This window comes from Thalia democratica, chromosome 1 (assembly GCF_965202585.1).
Source record: "Thalia democratica chromosome 1, ktThaDemo2.hap1.1, whole genome shotgun sequence".
In the NCBI taxonomy this organism is placed as follows: Eukaryota; Metazoa; Chordata; class Thaliacea; order Salpida; family Salpidae; genus Thalia; species Thalia democratica.
The window spans coordinates 2,597,965-2,620,090 of NC_139165.1; the positions used below are offsets into that span (position 1 = coordinate 2,597,965).

General features: G+C 22.0%; 1 protein-coding gene across 1 annotated transcript in view; it reads left to right on the plus strand.

Annotated features, from left to right (window-relative positions):
• Positions 1–22,126, plus strand: part of LOC145842844 (transducin-like enhancer protein 4) — a 41,029-nt gene that overhangs the window by 15,082 nt on the left and 3,821 nt on the right. The window contains exons 3-9 of the mRNA XM_082950326.1: positions 2,362–2,456; positions 11,113–11,224; positions 11,572–11,662; positions 12,347–12,503; positions 13,237–13,366; positions 16,638–16,895; positions 18,663–18,790. Coding sequence (XP_082806452.1) covers positions 12,352–12,503; positions 13,237–13,366; positions 16,638–16,895; positions 18,663–18,790 — 668 coding nt within the window. The 5' untranslated portion in view covers positions 2,362–2,456; positions 11,113–11,224; positions 11,572–11,662; positions 12,347–12,351. The remainder of the gene's footprint in view (positions 1–2,361; positions 2,457–11,112; positions 11,225–11,571; positions 11,663–12,346; positions 12,504–13,236; positions 13,367–16,637; positions 16,896–18,662; positions 18,791–22,126) is intronic.

Below are 22,126 nucleotides of genomic sequence, written 5' to 3' on the forward strand. Positions count from 1 at the left end.
AATCGCTGCTGATAATATTGTAAGAAATAATTGAATGAAAAAAAAAACAAAGTAAAAAGCTTATTGAAAATAAATTGCTGTAAAAATGATAGAAATAAATGTTTTTTTTTTCAAAAATTACTTATTGTTTAAAAAACCGCTACTAAAAAAATAATTTGAAAATTAATTGAACTTAAAATAAACTTAAAGAAAAAAAATGTTAAAAATATAAATTATTGTAAAAAGAATGTAAAAGTATTTTTTTTTTGTAAGCTTATTATTAACTATGGTAAACACAAGATTTTTGATTTGTATAAATGTGATAGTAGTATTAAAAATATCAATAATTGTCCTTGGATTTTATATTAAATTTAATAAACTTGTTACAACTATAATCGTTTAATTGATCAGTTTAATTCGCTTATTTATAAGCTTGGGAAATAAAGGTCATATAAAATATTGAAACAAAAATGTGAGACTACCCTTTAATTACAAAAAGGTTTAAAACATTTATTTTTCGGTCATGATAAAAGTATTTATTTAAGTAATGTAAAACCGGTTTGACAGTAAGAACTATTTTAAAGCTTGAGAAAATTTAGGCAGTATTAATCATCAATTTGGACGAATAACTTTAAAAATAGCATTTAATTAAGTTATCACAATTAAATGTGATTCATCTGTTTTGAGGTTGTCAAAAAACGTTTTTCAGTAATAAAATCTAAAAAGTTGGGCCTAATTTGTAAAACTTTCAAAAAGTTTCAAAAAAAAAAAAAAGAACTGCAGTTTACTTAAGTAGGTTTAAAAATAGCCTTAAATTTAATAAATTTAATTAAAAGTGATTCATTTGGCTTCGGGTTGTCAAAAATAGTTTTCAATTAAAAAAAAAATTAACTTTTTTGTAAAGGTTCAAGATTCAAAAAAAGAGGAATTTCAGTTTACACTAAATTAAAAAAACTAGTATAAAGTGCAATAAAGTTTACTAGCTGTTAATTCCAACTGCCAACAATCAAACAAATCCTCATGGGAATTCCAATAATAAATATTATAATATGTTGCATTACTAATAGTTGGTCACTCCAGACTACAAACAACCCATTATAACGAGATTAATTTCATAATCTCACCGTACTTGAGTTTTAATTGACAACTTATTATTGGTTTAAATTCTAGTTGTGGAGTGTTAGTATGATTAAGAACGTTAGAAATACGAATTTATTTCAAAAACTAATTTTATATTAAAAAAATTGTTAAAGGTGCCTACGATTTTTTTTAAATGTTTTAAGTTTTATATAAAAGTGATTTCTTATTTATAGTTGATTTGTTTGATGTTTTAAATGATCTGACTTAAAATAATGTTTTTATTAATAAAAGATAATAAGTATACAATTAACTTTAAAAATTTAAACTTGTTTAATCTATTACAATATTTTAACCTCTGTGGCCAAATTCAGTAAATTGAACTTCCTCTGCAGACTAATACAAACATCAATAAATCAAATATAATTAAAATAAGTAGTCAGTACAACTATTTGCACTTTTATACCGATTATTTCTAATACAACTTACAATTATTTAAGTAGGTGATTAGTTTAAATTATACTATTTTCTTTGATAAAATTAAAATGATTTGTTAGTCTTACTCATGTTTTAAGTTCAAAAACTAAAACTAAACTTCCTTTCCAGACTAATACAAACATCAATACATCAAATATCAAAAAAGTAATACAATTAATTACTAGCTAACTTTATGGCAAGTACTTTAATAAGAAAGTACTTGAAACTGTTTAAGTAGGGGAATAGTTTACAGTACCTATTGGCTCTGATAAAAAAAAATCTGGTCCATTAATTTTACTCATGTTTAAGTTCAAAAATTGTAAATAACATTACTTAATTAATTGGTATAACTTCCTTTGCAGACTAATAAAAACAAAGTACATAATTTTACTGTTTACAAGTAAACTTTGCTCACATTACTTGAATGATTACGTTGATTTAAGTCTTAATAAGTTTTTAATGGTCTTATTCTTGGTCATCAAACTAATTAGTTTTGTAATTAAATAATTTTTTACCCTTAGTATTTCGTTTTATTAAACTTCTCAAATGTTGTTTTTTTATCTTTCATTTTAGCTACAAAATAAATTATATATTTTCTTTACAATCGGTAATGGACCTCAGTGTTTATTTTACGTCGAAATATGATTTGAACAGTCTTTTTTTCCTATATATCAAAAATTATTTTTTATTTACCAACAGTCGGTGAGCGACCACAGTGATGCGAATGACGTAATAGTTGATTATTTTTATTAATTTATATATATTATTTACTATTAAAACTTTTATCAATTTTCTATACTATTGAAATTATTAAAAAAAATTTTACAGTCGGTGAGCGACCACAGTGACGCGAATGACGTAATAGTTGACGTTGAAGACGACCAGCAAAAAGCCCCTAATAAGAAAATAAACGAGCAAGAAAGGTATATTGATGTCAAATATTAATGTATTAGTGTGTTAGTTAAAAAAAATCACTAATAAGAAAATAAAGGACTTATAGATATATATTGTTGTATATTAATAATGTATGATTATTTTATTTAATGTGCTAGTTAAAATTGTAGTTTTTTGAAATTAGCTCTACAGTTGTTTTAATTATTAAGAAGTTTAAAGTTTTTGTAAAGCTTCATCATTCAGAACCTAAAACATTCTCAAAAACTAGTAATTATTCAGAAAAACATATAAATGTATTACTTAAACGAGATTTCATTTAAATATTTATGAAGTGTCGTTGACAACAATGTACTGATAACAAATCAAATATAATTTTCACACATAGTTGAAGAATACGTGCACTTTGCAATTACTGAAAAATATATCAACTTTATTGTGATCAGCTTATCATGAACACAAAAGTTCAGCATTCAAAACAATATTGTTGTAGATAAGATCTGCACATGTTAAAAACGTGCTGTTTTCACATGTGCGCTTGTTTTGTAATAATATAAAATATATTCATTTTTATCACTAACCAGCCAGCTTGAATCAGATATTTTTATCTGATTTTAATTATGTTGTAAACATTAAATGATAACAATGTCGGTTAGAGTATTGTTAAAACCACATGCTTGTTTTATCAACAAATTTTTTGTAAAAAATGTCAATGATATACAAGTGTTGTTCAAATATTTTGATCTGATTAAAATAATGTTAAAGATCATTTTAGTTATAAGAAGTTTGAATTTTATAGTAGAACTCTAAAAGATAATAAGTATTCAACGAAATCAAAAACGAGTGTGCTATTTAAATTTTCAAGTGTAAATAATCATTTAGTTATTATAAAAAACATAAACTATTTAAGTAGTAAATAAAATTTTCAAACATTATAAAAGTGGTTATGTTGATATCAAGGTTTATGAAATATAATTTCAATCAAATTAAAAACGTGTAGTGGTAATCAAATATTATGAGAAATTTTCTCTTTATTTTATACTAAACAACACGTTTGTACTAATAAAATTTAAGATTTTAATTATCGAGTGTATAAAAAATTATAAAATGTATTAATTTTTAATGATATGAATGAAAAACGTGTTGTATTAACAAGTTAGGTGTTTTACCACTATTGTAGTAAATACAAGAAAAAGAGAATTAAAAAATAAATTTTCAGATACCAACTGTAGAATTATTGTATAAAACTTTGAAATAGAACAAAAGGTGTTTCTTAATATTTAGGTTTATTTTAATTTATAAAATTTTCAATCAAATTTGAAACGTGTAGTATCAACCAAATAATATGTTTAAGTAATAACAAAGCATTCTCTTTAAGTTTTAGTAAATAACACTTTCTAATCGTCTAAAAGATTTTTTTTAAGCTTTATTATAAAATCTAAATCACTTTTAAAAATAATAATTGTTAACATTTATATAAACATACATTTGTACAAGTATTTAAAAAAACTTTTACCAATTGTATAAACACAAAATTATTGTGACAGTAAATTTAAAAACCTTGATTTAAAATAAAAGTTTTTTTCCAACATGTAGAGGTGTATATAAACCTACATGTACTATACATGAGCATATAAAATTGAGTGTAAATGTTCAAATATTGTGGTGAACAGCAAACAAATACCAAATTTTATATTTGCAAACATGTATTTGCTTAAAGAGGCGTATTAAATCACCTCATACAATTTTGTACAAACATTTTAGTTGACTTTATTAAGTAAATTTAAAATATTGTTTTTTGTGGTCTCATGTTTGATTTTTATTGAAACCACTATGTTAGCTCAATTTTATTTCATATAATATTTTTAAGATTAAATTTTGATTAATTTTTGGGCTTTAGATGCGTTACAACTTAATTTGTTTTACAATTGAAATAACTTTTAATGTCTTTGAATCTTATCTTTAACATTTTATATTTTATAGAAAAAATTATGATTAATTTGCTTATTTTTTTTATCCACATTTTTTTTATTTGGTCGGGGAAATGTTTAAAATGGTTATTTATAAAAATAAATAAAAGGCTTATACAGATTGATATCTTACAGCTTTTATTTATCATTGTCAATTATTTAGGTTTTTCATACAATTTTAATGAGTTATAACTTTTTTTTAATCCATAACAAACAAACTTTAATAAAAATGTTGGTAATATTATAACTTTTATGTCGTTGGTTGGCTATTCAAATGGGTGATACAAATTGACGTTTGATTATTTTATTTTTCTGGTAGATTGTTTGATAAGCAATAACTTTTATTTAAATCATTTTTAAATGCATTTAGTTCGAACCATATTGATAGTACAAAATAAGAATTTAGAGATTGTTTATAAATAAGAAAAATTTAAATGAAATTTATATTAAATAAAAAACTATTCATACTACTTACTTAATTTTATCATTAAATTATTGTTTTGTCATTCATTGTTTTCTTAGTTAAAAATATAAAATGTTTTTGGTTTCATTTTTATCATTTACAAAACAAACTTGTATGTTAAGTTAAAATGTGTGTATTTAGAATTATAGTAATTTGAAACATGATTTTTGTAAAAGCTCTTGAAATGTGATGTTTGCCAATATATAAAGTAAACATTGAAGATTACTGTAAATAGCGATAGTACTAACGTAAGTAAATAAGTTCTGTGGTTTATCTTATAATATCAGTAAATAGCAACTAAAAATGTTGAAAAAACACGTGTAGTGTTAATAAAACTTTTAATACTCAAACAAATTAGTTTAATTTTTTGTTAATTGTCATTTAAACAAACTATGGTAGATTTTTTAAAGGCAAACATGATAAAATAAAAAGAGAAATAAATTGTTGATTAACTTGAGTTATAAGTTAATGTTTTTTAAAATTACTAGTAAAGAAAAATTGAAACACAGCATATAAAATTATTTAACGTTTTAACAAACAGTTCAAAACTACACAGTATGAAAGGTAAAATGTATTTGATCATAAAATAAAATTGAACTCACTGAATTTAATAATTGTTTGTTTAGAACGGAAACAATCAGAATAAACATTAATACTTGACTTTGAAAATTGGCATAAGTACAAGCACAACTTTTAAATAAGAAATAAATTATAAAAATTACTTCACCAACAAAAAGAAATGTATTTGTATCTGTGTAAAAATATTTATTGAGTTTTAATAAGGTAATTACTTACTATTTGTTTAAAAAGTAATTACATTAAAACTTGTGTTAATATTTAACTTTATAGTTTGTCACCAATACAGGTATATTTTTAAAACTAGAAATAAATTGTTATCACCAACATAAAAATTATATACATATTTATATCTGCGGTTCAAATCTTAATGAAGTTTTAAGCAGGTAATTACTAACTTTTAATGGCTTTAATTGTGACATTAAAAAGTATTTTATCTTCAACATCAAATAAAAAAAACAATTAATTAAAATTTACTGATTTCACACATTTTTGCAAAGACAGAACAATAATTAATAAACTTAATTATTTTGACACAAACAAATTTTACACGTTAAATCCTCTATTAATTAAAATTAAATTACAGGTTACCGAGAAATCCAAATTAAAAGTGCGAAAATAATGATCATTCATAATAAAAAATAACTACTAAGCTATTTACTAATTTCACACATATGTGTACATACAAAATAATATTTTTATATAATTATTTTGATATCAACAGGTTTTATATTTTAATCCTCCATCAATTAAAACTAAGTTATCAATTTAAAAAAACCTACAATTTTTTATGAGAATAATCCAGTACAGAGCATATTTATGCAATTGCACACCTAATTAAGTTTGTATACCAAACAAAATGTTGAAATCTTTGCAAATAATTAGGTCGCACCTCTAATAAGTGTATAATCAATTAAAAACTTTTATCTCGGTCGTTATCACCAATTAATCACGATTACTATAATCTTTTTGATGTAATCCAATTTATTTCAATTATTAAGTTGTATTTTTGTAGATTATTCTCATAAGGTATCTTTTGAACTTGTAGCAAAGTTTTTTTTAATGACTTCATTTGTTACATAGTATTTGTATGTGTAAAGTCGATTTATACATTTTATTTAGTTATACATTTTAAAATTATTTCATAAAATTATCACACTTATAATAAGTAAACTAAAAGACTAACATTTTTTACTGGAATAAAGGTTTTATTTAGGTTAGAGGTCACAAAAATCATTAAGAAATTTAAACTCATCAATTTTAAACCCATAATAACACAAAATTCAATGTAAATAAAACTCAGTATTTAATAAAAGCAGTAATTATTTGGTTTTCAAACTACGCACTTAAAAACCATTAATCCACCACTAATTACTACTGTGGTAAAAATTTGGTAGCACATTTAATTGAATTATAATTGCTGCTTGAGTTGGAAGGCGAATAAAGGTAATTTTAATTTGGCACAACATACTAAACAGGAAAATTGATAAAAAACAATTAATCTTATACAAACTTTATCTAACACAAAAGATTAAATCTAACAAGTTTCAATCAATTAAGCAATTAAACGAAGGTTAGTGTAAAATCAAACGTTTTTACTAGTAAAAATTTATTAAAATTTCTAAACAAAGTAGTCCATGTAATAGGTTTATAAACTATATTTTAAATCATACTACAATTTAGTATAATTAATATTTGTAAATTAAATTTTAATGCTTTCCACTTCCAAAAAACTTAGCAATTAGTGATTTTAGCAGTTTAACTTGTTATTAATTAAGACATCTTAGCTTATGAAATATACAGCAAATATATAATGACGTAAACTTAATATATCATCATATTTTAAACAAATATCTTCAATCTTTTGTGGTAGTAAACTAACTCACGTTTCAAAAATGTGTCTATTTTCTGTTTCATTTAAAATACAGACTTCAAACAAGTATTTACAGACGCAAATTGCATTTAAATATTGCATTTTTCTTTCTATATTACTAGTCTATAATGTTAAAAATTTATACAAACTTTATGTATCTTAAAAGGTAACACATTAAGCATATTAAGTTACTTCAGTCAAGCAATTAAAATAAGATTATAAAGGATACAAAACCTTTCAACTTGTAACAAGTCTAACAAATATTTAATCACGTACACATAATAAATCTTCATACAAACTTTTCTACATCACAAATCAATTTAATCTTTTGTGGTAACTGTGGTTATGTGTTGTTCCTATTTAAGCATACACAAGTTTTGGTGCCAAAAAATTATAGAGTTTAAATCAAACCCAAGAACATGGATCCACCAATTAATTTTTAGTACATTGCTAATCTGTTATATTAAAAAGCTAAATCCTTAGATTGAACATGTAAATTTATAATCAGTAAAGCAATTAAAAGGAGATTATTGTAAATGCAAACTTTAAACTTGTAACAATTCATGTAGAGTTTTAACAATCAACAAATCACGTACATGTAATAAATCTTCTTACAAACTTCTGAAAAATCTACTTGATCTGATGTGGTAGTAAATTAAATGAGACAGTCAAAATGTCTATTTTCTATTTCGTGTATAAGCACACAAATCTACTTACAACAAGTTGCTAAGTTGAAACATACATTCACGTAGATGTAACGCTTATCTTTTGTAACAAATCTATTTAATCTTTTGCGGTAATTTTGTGGTTATGTGTTGTTACTGCTTATTAAGTGTACAATTGTATGCAATGCCAACAAATTAGTTGTTGCAACACTACTTGATAGCTCTTTTGTAACTAATTTATTTAGTTCAATTAATAATTTTAGTTAAGGTTTTTGCTTAAGTTGTTTATAGAAATTATGAGTTGTGTTTTCATATTACATATTATTGTCTTAAGCTAGCAGGTTGTTGAAAAAAGTTTTTGTAAAAGTTATCTTGAAGAAAACATAATGACTTTATTAAGTGTTTCAAATTAGATTACATTAAATTTTAAGAGAATAAATAATGTATGGATGTATACAAAATTAAAACAAAAATTAACAAAGTTAATCAAACAACTAGTTTTTTAAACATACAAATAAAATCATAATTTAAATTATAAAAATAATTTTATGATTTAATAAAACGTAGAACATAGTTTCATATATTGAAAAAGTTTTGTTATATTTTTGAGTAGGTAGTAAAATGTTTCCTGTTTGAATATTGCCATTAAAAATGTATTGTATTTCTGTGATATTTTTACAGTAAAATATTGCTGTTATAGTTTATATTGTATATAACTGTTATATTGTGAATATTTTTTTAATAAAATATTTCTATTATAATTTACATAGTATTATAACTGTTACTTCTGTGAATAATTTTAAGAATAAGAAATACTTTATTGTGTTAGCTTTGAATAATTTTAAATAATAACTAAGTTACAACTTACCCAAATAAAACAAACACAATTGAAAGTTTTCTATGAATTTTTCTTTTTTGACCAAGATTTGGTTCAATTTGATAAAGTGTATGAAAATATATTCAATTTATATCAACATCTATTTATAATGAAAATTTTGTTAATTTTATATAAGAAGTTGCTTTTATATTGTAAATTTTGTTCAATTTATATTAAAAAATAATTATTACATTGGAAATTTTGTTCAATTTATATAAGAAATTATTATTATATTGGAAATTTTGTTCAATTTATATAAGAAATTATTATTATGTTGGAAATTTTTTTGAAACTATATAAGAAATTATTATTATTTTGGAAATTTTGTTCAATTTATATAAGAAATTATTATTATTTTGGAAATTTTGTTCAATTAATATAAGAAATTATTATTATTTTGGAAATTTTGTTCAATTTATATAAGAAATTATTATTATTTTGGAAATTTTGTTCAATTTATATAACAAATTATTATTACGTCGGAAATTTTGTTCAATTTATATAAGAAATTATTATTATTTTGGAAATTTTGTTCAATTTATATAATAAATTATTATTATTTTGGAAATTTTGTTCAATTTATATAAGAAATTATTATTATTTTGGAAATTTTGTTCAATTTATATAATAAATTATTATTATTTTGGAAATTTTGTTCAATTTATATAAGAAATTATTATTATTTTGGAAATTTTGTTCAATTTATATAAGAAATAATTATTATGTTAGAAATTTTGTTCAATTTATTTAAGAAATTATTATTATGTTGGAAATTTTGTTCAATTTAGATAAGAAATTATTATTATTTCGGAAATTTTGTTCAATTTATATAAGAAATTGTTATTATTTTGGAAATTTTGTTCATTTTATATAATAAATTATTATTATATTGGAAATTTTGTTCAATTTATATAAGAAATAATTATTATTTTGGAAATTTTGTTCAATTTATATAAGAAATTATTATTATTTTGGAAATTTTGTTCAATTTATATAAGAAATTATTATTATTTTGGAAATTTTGTTCAATTTATATAATAAATTATTATTATTTTGGAAATTTTGTTCAATTTATATAAGAAATTATTATTATTTTGGAAATTTTGTTCAATTTATATAAGAAATTATTATTTTGGAAATTTTGTTCAATTAATATAAGAAATTATTATTATTTTGGAAATTTTGTTCAATTTATATAAGAAATTATTATTATGTTGGAAGTTTTGTTAAATTTATATAAGAAATTATTATTATTTTGGAAATTTTGTTCAATTTATATAAGAAATAATTATTATTTTGGAAATTTTTTTCAATTTATATAAGAAATCATTATTATGTTGGAAGTTTTGTTAAATTTATATAAGAAATTATTATTATTTTGGAAATTTTGTTCAATTTATATAAGAAATTATTATTATTTTGGAAATTTTGTTCAATTTATATAAAAAATTGTTATTATTTAGGAAATTTTGTTCAATTTATATAATAAATTATTATTATTTTGGAAATTTTGTTCAATTTATATAAGAAATTATTATTATTTTGGAAATTTTGTTCAATTTATATAAGAACTTATTATTATTTCTGAAATTTTGTTCAATTTATATAAGAAATTATTATTATTTTGGAAATTTTGTTCAATTTATATAAAAAATTGTTATTATTTAGGAAATTTTGTTCAATTTATATAATAAATTATTATTATTTTGGAAATTTTGTTCAATTTATATAAGAAATTATTATTATTTTGGAAATTTTGTTCAATTTATATAAGAAATTATTATTATGTTGGAAATTTTGTTCAATTTATATAAGAAATTATTATTATGTTGGAAATTTTGTTCAATTTATATAAGAAATTATTATTATTTCGGAAATTTTGTTCAATTTATATAAGAAATTATTATTATTTTGGAAATTTTGTTCAATTTATATAAGAAATTATTATTATATTGGAAATTTTGTTCAATTTATATAGAAATTATTATTATTTTGGAAATTTTGTTCAATTTATATAATAAATTATTATTATTTTGGAAATTTTGTTCAATTTATATAAGAAATTATTATTATTTTGGAAATTTTGTTCAATTTATATAAGAAATTATTATTATGTTGGAAATTTTGTTTAATTTATATAAGAAATTATTATTATTTTGGAAATTTTGTTCAATTTATATAAGAAATTATTATTATTTTGGAAATTTTGTTCAATTTATATAAGAAATAATTATTATTTTGGAAATTTTGTTCAATTTATATAGGCAATCACCTCGTGACAACAGAGTTACTTCGAGCACACAAAATATTCCAACCACAACCAGAAACTCACCTGTAAGCCCCAAGAAGGAAGTATTGAACAACAAAATTAATGAGGTTTGTAGAATAGTGCATTTGTAACTAAAAATAGTTGTTTTTGTAAAATAGGTAAACGTATAAAATTTGAGACATTTTTATCTTTGCTTTATGTTTTCTTTTTTTAATCATGAAACTTATTGAATATCATATTGTTTTATTTAGTTTATCAAAAAAGTGATACAATATATTTTAAATGTAGTTTTGGATTATGACTCTTTAACTTATAGCATCATCTGTATCTACAAAAAAGCTGATATGAATACAAAAAGTACTTTCATTTAAAAACTACTAATAATACTCTTGTTTAAAACTGAACTGGAAATTTTTAAAATGTAATTCATTTGATCATTAAAATATTGTTTTAGGGAATTTCACCGAAACCGAGAGCAAATAACTCAATTGTATCAAGGCCCAGTTCTGTACACAATCCAACAATCAACCCAGATCATAATTCTGGTAAGATTAGTTCGTTAAAATGTTTTTTTTTAATTCAATTATATTAATTAATTCTATTTTCTTATATTCTGTTCTAATTCAAATTTAACTTTGTGTTTTCATTTAAATTATGTTCGTATATATATATATATATATATATATATATATATATATATATAATTTATATTTAAGTTTTGAATATAAGTTTGTTTTCTTTTTATCTTTTTGTGTGTCCTGTTTAAGTGGCTCAGGTTTTGATGCCTGAGTCCAACATTGCACAATAAACAATATAATAATAATAATAATAATATTTATATTTCAAAAAAATCTATAAATGCTAATACGTTTTTAAAATTAGTAAATTATTATTATTTATTAGAATATTAACTGGTGTTTTGATCATAGTAATTTCTAAAAATACTAGCGCTAATAATTGCACTGGTTAATGGTTAAAATATTTTAAAATGGAATAAATCAGCCAACAGCTCTGTATAGTAAATTAAAACATCGAATTTCACCATATATTTTTATGTAGTAGTAATAAATGATTATTAACACCGAATAAAATCTTATGTTTTCTATTTTATTTGAAAAATAAGTATTTAAACAGGAATAGTATACCATATGTTTTTATATTATTATTAATTAAATATTAACAGGATTGATCCTATATTTTTTATATTATTATTAATTAAATATTTTCAGGTATAATGCAACCTACTGCGCTTAATAGCAAATTGAGACATCGAATTTCTCCATACATGACAAACCATTACAATTACCCACATCAGCAAAATAGTGGAATGAAGTATAATAATGTTGACTTACAACACCATCTTCATATGAGAAGCCCTCAGAATGAGTTGGTATTAATATTTCATTTAATTGTATTTGTTATGGAATATAATAACGATGATCTATGTATAAGAAGTCCTTTAAAAGAATAAGTTTTAAAATAATTTCTAATGCATAATATTTAACTACTAAGATATATGTATGTTTGTTTATCAATTTAGTGTCTTAACTTATTCTGTTTAAATAATATTTGTATATGCTTTTTAAATGATGGAAAACACACTAAATTTATAAGTTTTAGCACTTACATTAATTGGTAGCGACTAGACAAGGGTTTTCCCATTTTTTTCTCATAAGAACCGTTTTAAAGAAATAAAAAAAGCTATGGTACCTCCGTCAAGATTTCTCAGAAAGCTACCCTTAAATAAACCTAATACTTTTATTATTATTTTTTGAATTTTGCCATCGACTCAAGAATATCTAGTGTAAGTTTTCAAATTTTTCTCCCCTTTACTACTCATGCCCCTTCCGGCCTCTTTGCTGCTTATGGCCCCCTAAGTTTCTGTAATGGCCCCTAGGGACCATGTGACTCAATTTTGGAGACCCCGGATAGGAATATTTTAACAGTACCCTCAATATTTCCATTGATTACCAATGTCCATTGATTTAACAAAACTAGTATGATAACTCACACTTGTCTACCAACATAACTAAGTACTCATGTAAATGTATGTATTATGATTAACAAACAACTACTTTATTTCAACAAACTGCATGTTTACAATCTTTATTTCCAACAGAACTCCGTACTCATTCCACAAGAGCGGTTTCAACGGTGAATTCAAACCTTTTCAATTTCCTCCAGATTACATGGCCGGTGGTGACATTCCTACTGGCTGTAAACCGGTAATGACACTTTTGCATGGCGAGGTTAGTGTATGTTTTAATATATAAATATTTAGTTTGCAGTAATTACTGTATTTGGTACAAAAGAATAAACAGCTTGCTACTTATAAATTAAGTATAAAATTTTAAGATATAAAATTTATTGTATTAGTATTGATACTCTACTTAAGTAAACCAGTAATGACACTTTTGCATGGCGAGGTTAGTGTGTGTTTTATTATTTAAATTTTTAGTTTATGTACAAAGTTTGTAGTCATTACTGTATTTGGTATAGAAGAATAAGTAGCTTTCTTCCGAGAAACTAAGATACAAAATTTAATATTATTAGTATGATTAGTATTTATATTCTAGTTAAGAAAACAAATAATAACATTATATATGGCAAGTAATGTTTATACAAGTTGTAATGTCATCATATAATAACGATTAAGTTAAATACTTTGCTACAACTAAATGTAGTGTATAACGTTTGTGATTTATACAGCCACTTTTTCAAAAAAATATGTTTAAAAGTTTTAAATACTATGCCATGATTGACTTGCTTAACATTATTAAAGTTTAAAGTATAATTATAAGCTAAAGTTTTGCAGTTTTAATAAATTTGGATTGTATTTGCTTTATAGCTAAAAAATAGATATTACAAACGATTAGATGCAGTTATCTTAGTTAGTATGTAATATGTAATTTAAAGCTAGTGTTAGTTTAATAAAATATAGTACAATTAATGTCTACATTGTTTAAGTTTCTATTAGACATATATCCTAAACTTCTAGGTTACCCAAAACTAAAATGCGTTTCAAGATTGTTTAATAAGTTTAAGTAACTATCTACTAGTCCTTCAAATTTCTATTATGAAGTTAGCTCACAAAAGAAAACATATAAAGCAAATTAAATGAAGCTATATTTTTTACACAAAAAAATAACAATTTTAAAGATAACTCTATTGTAATGAACTTATAATTTATGGCTTCCACTTATAAGGTTATAATTAAATTGCCCTTTAGAGAACTATTTGAATAATTAATGTGGATTTAATAGCATTATAAAATTATAACACCACTTTTTAGAAAGCAAAGATAAATCGGATTAGGATTATGTATAATTTTTGTTTTTATTCAAACTTTTCCACCTGTTTAGTTATTTTACCACTAAGTTGATTATATTAAATTTTTAATGAATAAATTATTGTTTAAAAATTCATAAGTTACTGAATTTCTTTCAAACAGTTTAATTTTGTCATCGAAATTATAGTTATAAATATCTTTATACTTTTTTATACTAAGATTTCTAACAAATTCAACAGTTTTAAAATCACAAATTTGTTCTGCGTTTTATTGATGTTCAGTTTTGTTTGAAAAAATAAACAATTACAAATATATAGGAGAATTTTAAAATGGCTTAATTAAATTGAACAATATATTATCAAAAACTTTTTAATATTTTTAATTTCACGAGCTTTTTGAAACAAAAAAAAAAACAGTTTGTATCAAAACTAGATATTGAACCACAAAAATTATATTGTTCCAATTTCAACAACAATTTCAATAAATAGTTGGTTATTGAGGTGGGTACTTAATAGGTACTTGTTGAAACAATTCAATTAATTAAACTTTTTCAAATTATATCAAGAGTAGTTATAAACAACTATTACCTTTCGCGTATTAAAGTTTTATTATTTTGTAAAATTCAAATTTTAATAATGGAAAAAAAAACTTCTGTAATAATGTTTAGGAATCAGTAATTTGTAAATAAAAATAAAAAGTTTGAAGCTATTTAGGTAGTTTAATTTGAGTTATTCTTAATATAGTAACTACTTTTTAATAAAAGTTTTAACACAATGTAGCTTGCTTTTTTTTCTCCAAGTATGAATAAAACAAACTTAGCTTAAAGAAATGTTCTAAAACTCATTTTTCAGACAAATTACTTGATAAATATGTATATTTAAACAGTTTGTTTTGTAATTTGCAAACGTTTTTAATAAGAAACATTATGTAAATGTTCATTTAAAAACATTATTAGAAAATATTATGTTATGCATAATTTGCCATGCTAAATTGATTTCAACGTATATTGTATATCAGTTTTAAATGTAAATTCGAAATCATCGTGTTTTTAAATTGAAAATAGTTAAAATTTTTGTTTTTTAATTTTTTTTACTAGTGAACAAGTTTTTAAATAAAAAAATTGTAAAAGTATTTACTATAAAATTAAAAAAAAAGTGTCATCAAATGAATTTACAGCTTTTATTTCTTTATGTTTTGTTAAAGCTCCATTATTTTTATTACTTTTTTAAAACTAAGTATTTTTTATTCCTACTTTATTTTGATCTGAAGTACGAATTTACAAAAGAAGTCTGGGAAAAATAAAGTTATTAAAATTTGAAAACTTGAATAAAAAGAAAATAAATTAGTTAAACTTTATTTTGTACATATCTAGTTAGTTTTTCATACAAATAACAATTGAAATAATTCTTTTTTTTTTCATTGCTCCCCAATTGGGTCAAATACCCGATATAAAAGTTAATAAAAAAGGTTGTTTTGGTAAACAATTAAATTACATTGTTAAGTTCAAAGAAAAATGTGGTTTTTATTAGTATTTGAACCCATGAATAAAAAAAAGACTTTCTAATAAACAATTTTACTAGCTACTATTTAGTGTAACAATCAATTAACCTTGTTATTAATTTTATTGTTTCCGAATTGTAAAAGTAATAGCTTATTAAAAAGAAAAATAAAGGGTTAACCAGTATTTGAACTTAGTTCAAACCAAGTTTATTGCTTATAAAACTCCTATATGGTTACTATAAACTACATCATAATATGTTTTGATAAAAATCTTTTAAAAGTTGGTATAGCTAAATATCGCTTACCTCAAAATCAATTACAAACAAATAATTGTGAATACACATATTTCAATTGTCAATACTCAAGATGTTTATTTTTGCTTCTTCAAACAGCCATTAATCCAGCTAGTGGTTAAAAAAATCAACAGTTAATTTACTGATAAATTGTTTTATTCTATTACTGAAACGCACAGTTACAAAAGTAAAAATAGCTCAAATTTAAATTTACAATAGATATACAATTTTAATGGCTCTGAATCAATTAACACAATTTTTACTACTTTAAAAAACTGTCTTGGCTTCCTATCTAGTTATTACTTCTATGCTATAAATATTTATTTTTTATTTTATATAAATAATTCCTCATATCTTCATAAGAGGTAGAATGCGCAGTAACAGACAACTGTTTATTTATTTTACATATTTTATTTATATTAATAATATTTTCTGTAGGTGGTATGCGCGGTAACAGTTACAGACAAGCACATCTACACCGGAGGTAAAGGAAGTGTTAAAATGTGGAACATTCCAACAACCAATCAGCAGCCGGCATCTGTCGTCAGCAAGCCAATCACAACACTCGATTGCTTGCACCACGACTCGTACATCAGAAGCTGCAAACTACTTCACGACAATCAGACGCTTTTGGTCGGTGGTGAAGCTTCCAAGTTGAGTGTGTGGGATCTTAATCAAGCTGGTCCCAGATTGAAGGTATTTTTTTACTTTATTTATTTTATGTAATAATTAAATGTATGAAGCTTCCAAGTTGAGTGTGTGGGATCTTAATCAAGCTGGCCCTAGATTGAAGGTTGTTTGTTTAATTAACTAATTAGTTTTTATTTTATGCCTTTTTTATAACTTACTAGCTTTTGAATCACACATTATAATGAATTTTAAAACAATATCCTAAGTTAAATCACATTCTGAGTTGATTAACCACTACAATTTTCATAATTCTTTGGTTCATTATATATCTAGATCAATAGCTGCAATTTGTAATATTTATAGTTGAGTAACTGTTTTGCTCAATTTAAAATCATAAGGTTCGCTGAGGTAAAAAGTAAAGTTTGTAAAGTTCAAATTACTGATGAGTGATGTAAAAAGTTCCAGATTATCGGCTACTAGCGCATTTGTAGGTTAATCAGCTTTTATTACGTCATATAAAAAACTATTTAAACTTTCAAAGGCTACCAGTAATACCTTGAAGAGGTCGAAGTTTATATTTAATATAATATAATGTAATTAATTTTTGATTTTACAATTCTCGCTAACAGACCTAGGAAATAAATTTATGAAATTATAATTAATAAACAATGTTTTAATAGTAAAATTTTCATTATGTTTTCCTATAACTAAGCTTTGCATTATAGTTCTTAATATATCTGAATGTAACCATTATTGTTATTTTAGTTAAATTAAAAAAAGGTAATAAAACAGTCTTTAACTTTTTAACTATAAAAATATGCCTCAATATTTAAAAAACGTCTATAATGTGTATTTATGACTTATATTTAGATTTATTAAATTACAGTCGTATGTATATTTAACTTTAGTGTTGTCCTAATTTCAATTTTTAGTTGTTTTCGTTCGTTTCTTTTACGATATCACAATCAAGTTAATGAGGAAATAACATCTATTTATAATTATTTAGATTAGTAGAAAAAACTGAAATTTTATTTTTACATTAACAGAAAAAACTTTATTATTATTTATTATTTCCAGGCTGAACTTACATTTATTAATTATTATTTATTATTTCCAAGCTGAACTACATTTATTAATTATTATTTATTATTTCTAGGCTGAACTCACATTTATTAATTAATATTTAATAATTTCAGGCTGAACTTATATTTATTAATTATTATTTATTATTTCAACGCTGAACTTGCATTTATTAATTATTATTTATTATTTTCAGGCTGAACTTACATTTATTAATTATTATTTATTATTTCCAGGCTGAACTTACATTTATTAATTATTATTTATTATTTCAAGGCTGAACTTACATTCATTAATTATTATTTATTATTTCCAGGCTGAACTTACATTTATTAATTATTATTTATTATTTCCAGGCTGAACTTACATTTATTAATTATTATTTATTATTTCCAGGCTGAACTTACATTTATTAATTATTATTTATTATTTCCAGGGTGAACTCACATTTATTAATTATTATTTATTATTTCCAGGATGAACTTACATTTATTAATTATTATTTATTATTTCCAGGCTGAACTTACATTTATTAATTATTATTTTTTATTTCCAGGCTGAACTCACATTTATTAATTATTATTTATTGTTTTCAGGCTGAACTCACATTTATTAATTATTATTTATTATTTCCAGGCTGAGCTCACATTTATTAATTATTATTTATTATTTCCAGGCTGAACTTACATTTATTAATTATTATTTATTATTTCCAGGCTGAACTCACAATAATTAATTATTATTAATTTCCAGGCTGAACTCACATGTACGGCACAGGCTTGCTACGCTCTAGCGATTTCAAAAGATTCAAAATTGTGTTTCAGTTGCTGTTCAGATGGTAACATTGCCGTTTGGGATTTGCATAATCACAAAATTGTAAGGTGAGTAACAAAATTAAAAAAAAAAGTATAAATTATATTGAATAAGTATAATATGTAAAGATAGCGCTAAAAATATGAGAGGTATATCATTTGATGTATAACTATTTTTCTTAGAGGTATAAACAATCATAAGATTTAACCGTATTACTGTCCACATTTTAGAAATTATTTATATGTAGGAGTTTGAACTTGTTACCATATTATAAAAACTATGTATAAACTGTCTTTACTGATGTAAATAAAAAATTAGATATTAAAATTGAAAGTTTAAATTTTTTAAGCTGAACTAACACTAAGAATTAGTTTTTACTTATAAGGTGCATTGTTTAACTATGTGGTTAGTTTCCATCGGTGTAAAGATTTAAAATTTATATTCAGAAAAATTTGAATTTAAATTACATTGCATTATAGTTCATTAGTAATAAATTAAACAGCTTTATATTCTAAGGGTTGTGTAATTATATTTGTTGTTTTATCTAATAAAGTTTTGAAACCCTGTATATCGACCGGTGTTAACCAACTTGGTTGAATACTTTACTCCATCTATCATTGTAGTTCATTAAACATAGATTAAATTGCTTATAATTTGAATTATTGTAAAAATGTATATTTTTTCCTAAACTGGTTTTGTGGTGCTTATTTGTTACCAGTGTAGAGAGCGATTAGTTTTGTAGTATGTAAAATTCTTAAAATTGTCACATGTAGTTTTTCATTTAAAAATACAAAAAAGAATTAAGATTATAAAAATTAGCTGTCTTATCAAAGGTAAAAAAATAATTAACCACAGATATGTATCAGTTAATTGCTAGTTATTTTTGTGGCTAAAATGTTCTTAGATATACCCATAATTTAAACCGAAATATTGCCACAAGTATATATATAAATATTCATTGGTTAACCACTAATTATTATTAACAATCAAGTTAATTACTACCAAATAGGTTTAGCTATAATCTCAAATAATTTTCTAAACCTTGACCGTAAAAGGTAATTATTTACTCATTAAAATGTAGGAATTTTTTAAGTTTATGTAAAAAATTGAGAGTTTATATTTAAAAATTTGTAGAAAATCATCAAGTCTAACAATAAAATTCTTTTTAAATTTAGTTTATTTTGTAAGGTTTTAAAACCTTTTCTGTAAGTAACTTCTTTATATTTACTTTTAGTTGTTGTGTAATTATATCAGCAGTTTTTTTATATTAAAAATTGTTTTAAGTTTCTAGCTTTTAAACAAATTTTTATGTTTACACATAGTAAACTTACAGTATTACTAAAAATACTCTTTAAACTTTTTAACTTTAAAAGTTTGTAAACTTGTTTATTTATTTTTATTTACGTCAGATAATTTGTTAACTTGAACAAATTTCACGGTATATATAGTTATCTAAAATAAAAATAAAAAGTTTAAAGGATTGTTTACAAATGTAGTTTAAGCTTTCTAAAAATTTATTTCAATTAAATTTGTTAATTATAATGTACAAGCTATAAAAATTTATTAAAAATTTTTGCTAAAAACACAATTTAAAGCGTAATTTGTTGTTAAAAGGTGTTTTGTTAGCTGAACAAATATTTATGTTTAAAATTTATTACTAAGAATTCACCTAAATACTTGTTAAGTTTTGTTTTCGTTTAAAAAAAAACATATGACAAGCTAAATTTTTTAAAGTTTTACATTACAAAATTTTTGTTGTTTTTAAATATTTTAAATATATTAAGTTCTGCATAGAAATTGTGAGTTAGTTTTTTAAAATATTAAATTAACTTAAAATAAACTTAGCATAACTAGATTTTTAATAGTATCAAACAAAATAAAGTTATAATCTTTTGGTTGTATAATAACTAAATAGAATAAAAAGTTAAATTAAGTTATTTTAAAGTTTCGATACATTAATACATACAATAGTAAAATTAGAAAAAGTTCACAGACCAAAATTAAAAAAATAAGAATATACAAACTTTAAATTGATAAAAAACTTAAAAAGCTACTAAAATTAATATATATGATAGTGTAAAGTCTAAAAAGAGATAACATAAGAAAAAAAGGTAAATTCACACAATAAATTTTAACTAAATGTGTTTGTTTTTATACAAAAGTTTAAAGAAACTGTTTATCTTTGGCAAAATTTATGTATAAATAAACATTTAAAATGAAAACACATCATTATTTGGTTTATTTACAGAAAAAACTATTTTGTCCTGTGAGTCAGGAATTTTAAAAATATTTGAAAAATTTACTAAAATAGTAATTAGAGCAAAAAAAGTAGTTATTTATACTCCAAATATGTTTATGCGTTTCTTAAAATAAGTATCTGTTGAACTTTTTTTTATGTAAATAAACAAATGAAAATATATTACCTTGTTTTTGTTTACCACTAAATATCAGAAGGAAAATTTCGTATTGATTTTTCTTGTATTTATGTCAAATAATGTATGCATATAAATATATTTGTATTAATAATATCTGATAAATATATTTGTATTAATAATATCTGATAAATATATTTGTATTAATAATATCTGATAAATATATTTGTACTAATAAGATCTGATAAATATATTTGTATTAATAATATGTGATAAATATATTTGTATTAATAATATCTGATAAATATATTTGTGTTAATAACATTTATACTACTATCTTAGAAGGAAATGTAAAGGGTAAAATAATTAAAATTGATAATGTTTTCATTTATCTGGTATCATATGTTTTATTGTGTCAATAATGTAATGTTTTTAGTCATGATAATCAGTAATAAAAAACTTATGATTAAAATGAAAGTAAAACCATTGGTTTTGAACTTATATATTGAATATTTTTATATGGGTGGTAATGATATATTGATTAGTTTCAAACAAAGTAAAATTAATTGTAATCTACCTAAAGTTAATTTTCTATGTTTGCTGTTTTCACAATACAAATTATCTTTTCCATACCTTTTTTTATAAATATTATCCATTTTATCATAGAATTAGTAGTTAATTAATTTTTTTTTAATTTAACTTTTTTCAAAATATTTATTATCATTTTTTTTGTTGAAATAAAAAAAAATTTAAAACTATACTTACACTAGTTGAATTAGTTACAGCATATCAAGGTTTAGTAATTATAACACTCTGTTATGCAATTTTTATATTTATTTTTAACCAGTAAGAAATAATTTGAAATTTACACAAACCACGAACTAACTTTATTTAAATAAACTTTTTTTTTCAAAGTATATTCACCAAACTCGAGTTTGAATAATTTATTCGCGTTTCAAAACAATCATTAAATATTAATCTAGTAACATAAAACACTAATCATAAACCTTGCCACACTTTAAATATTTCAAC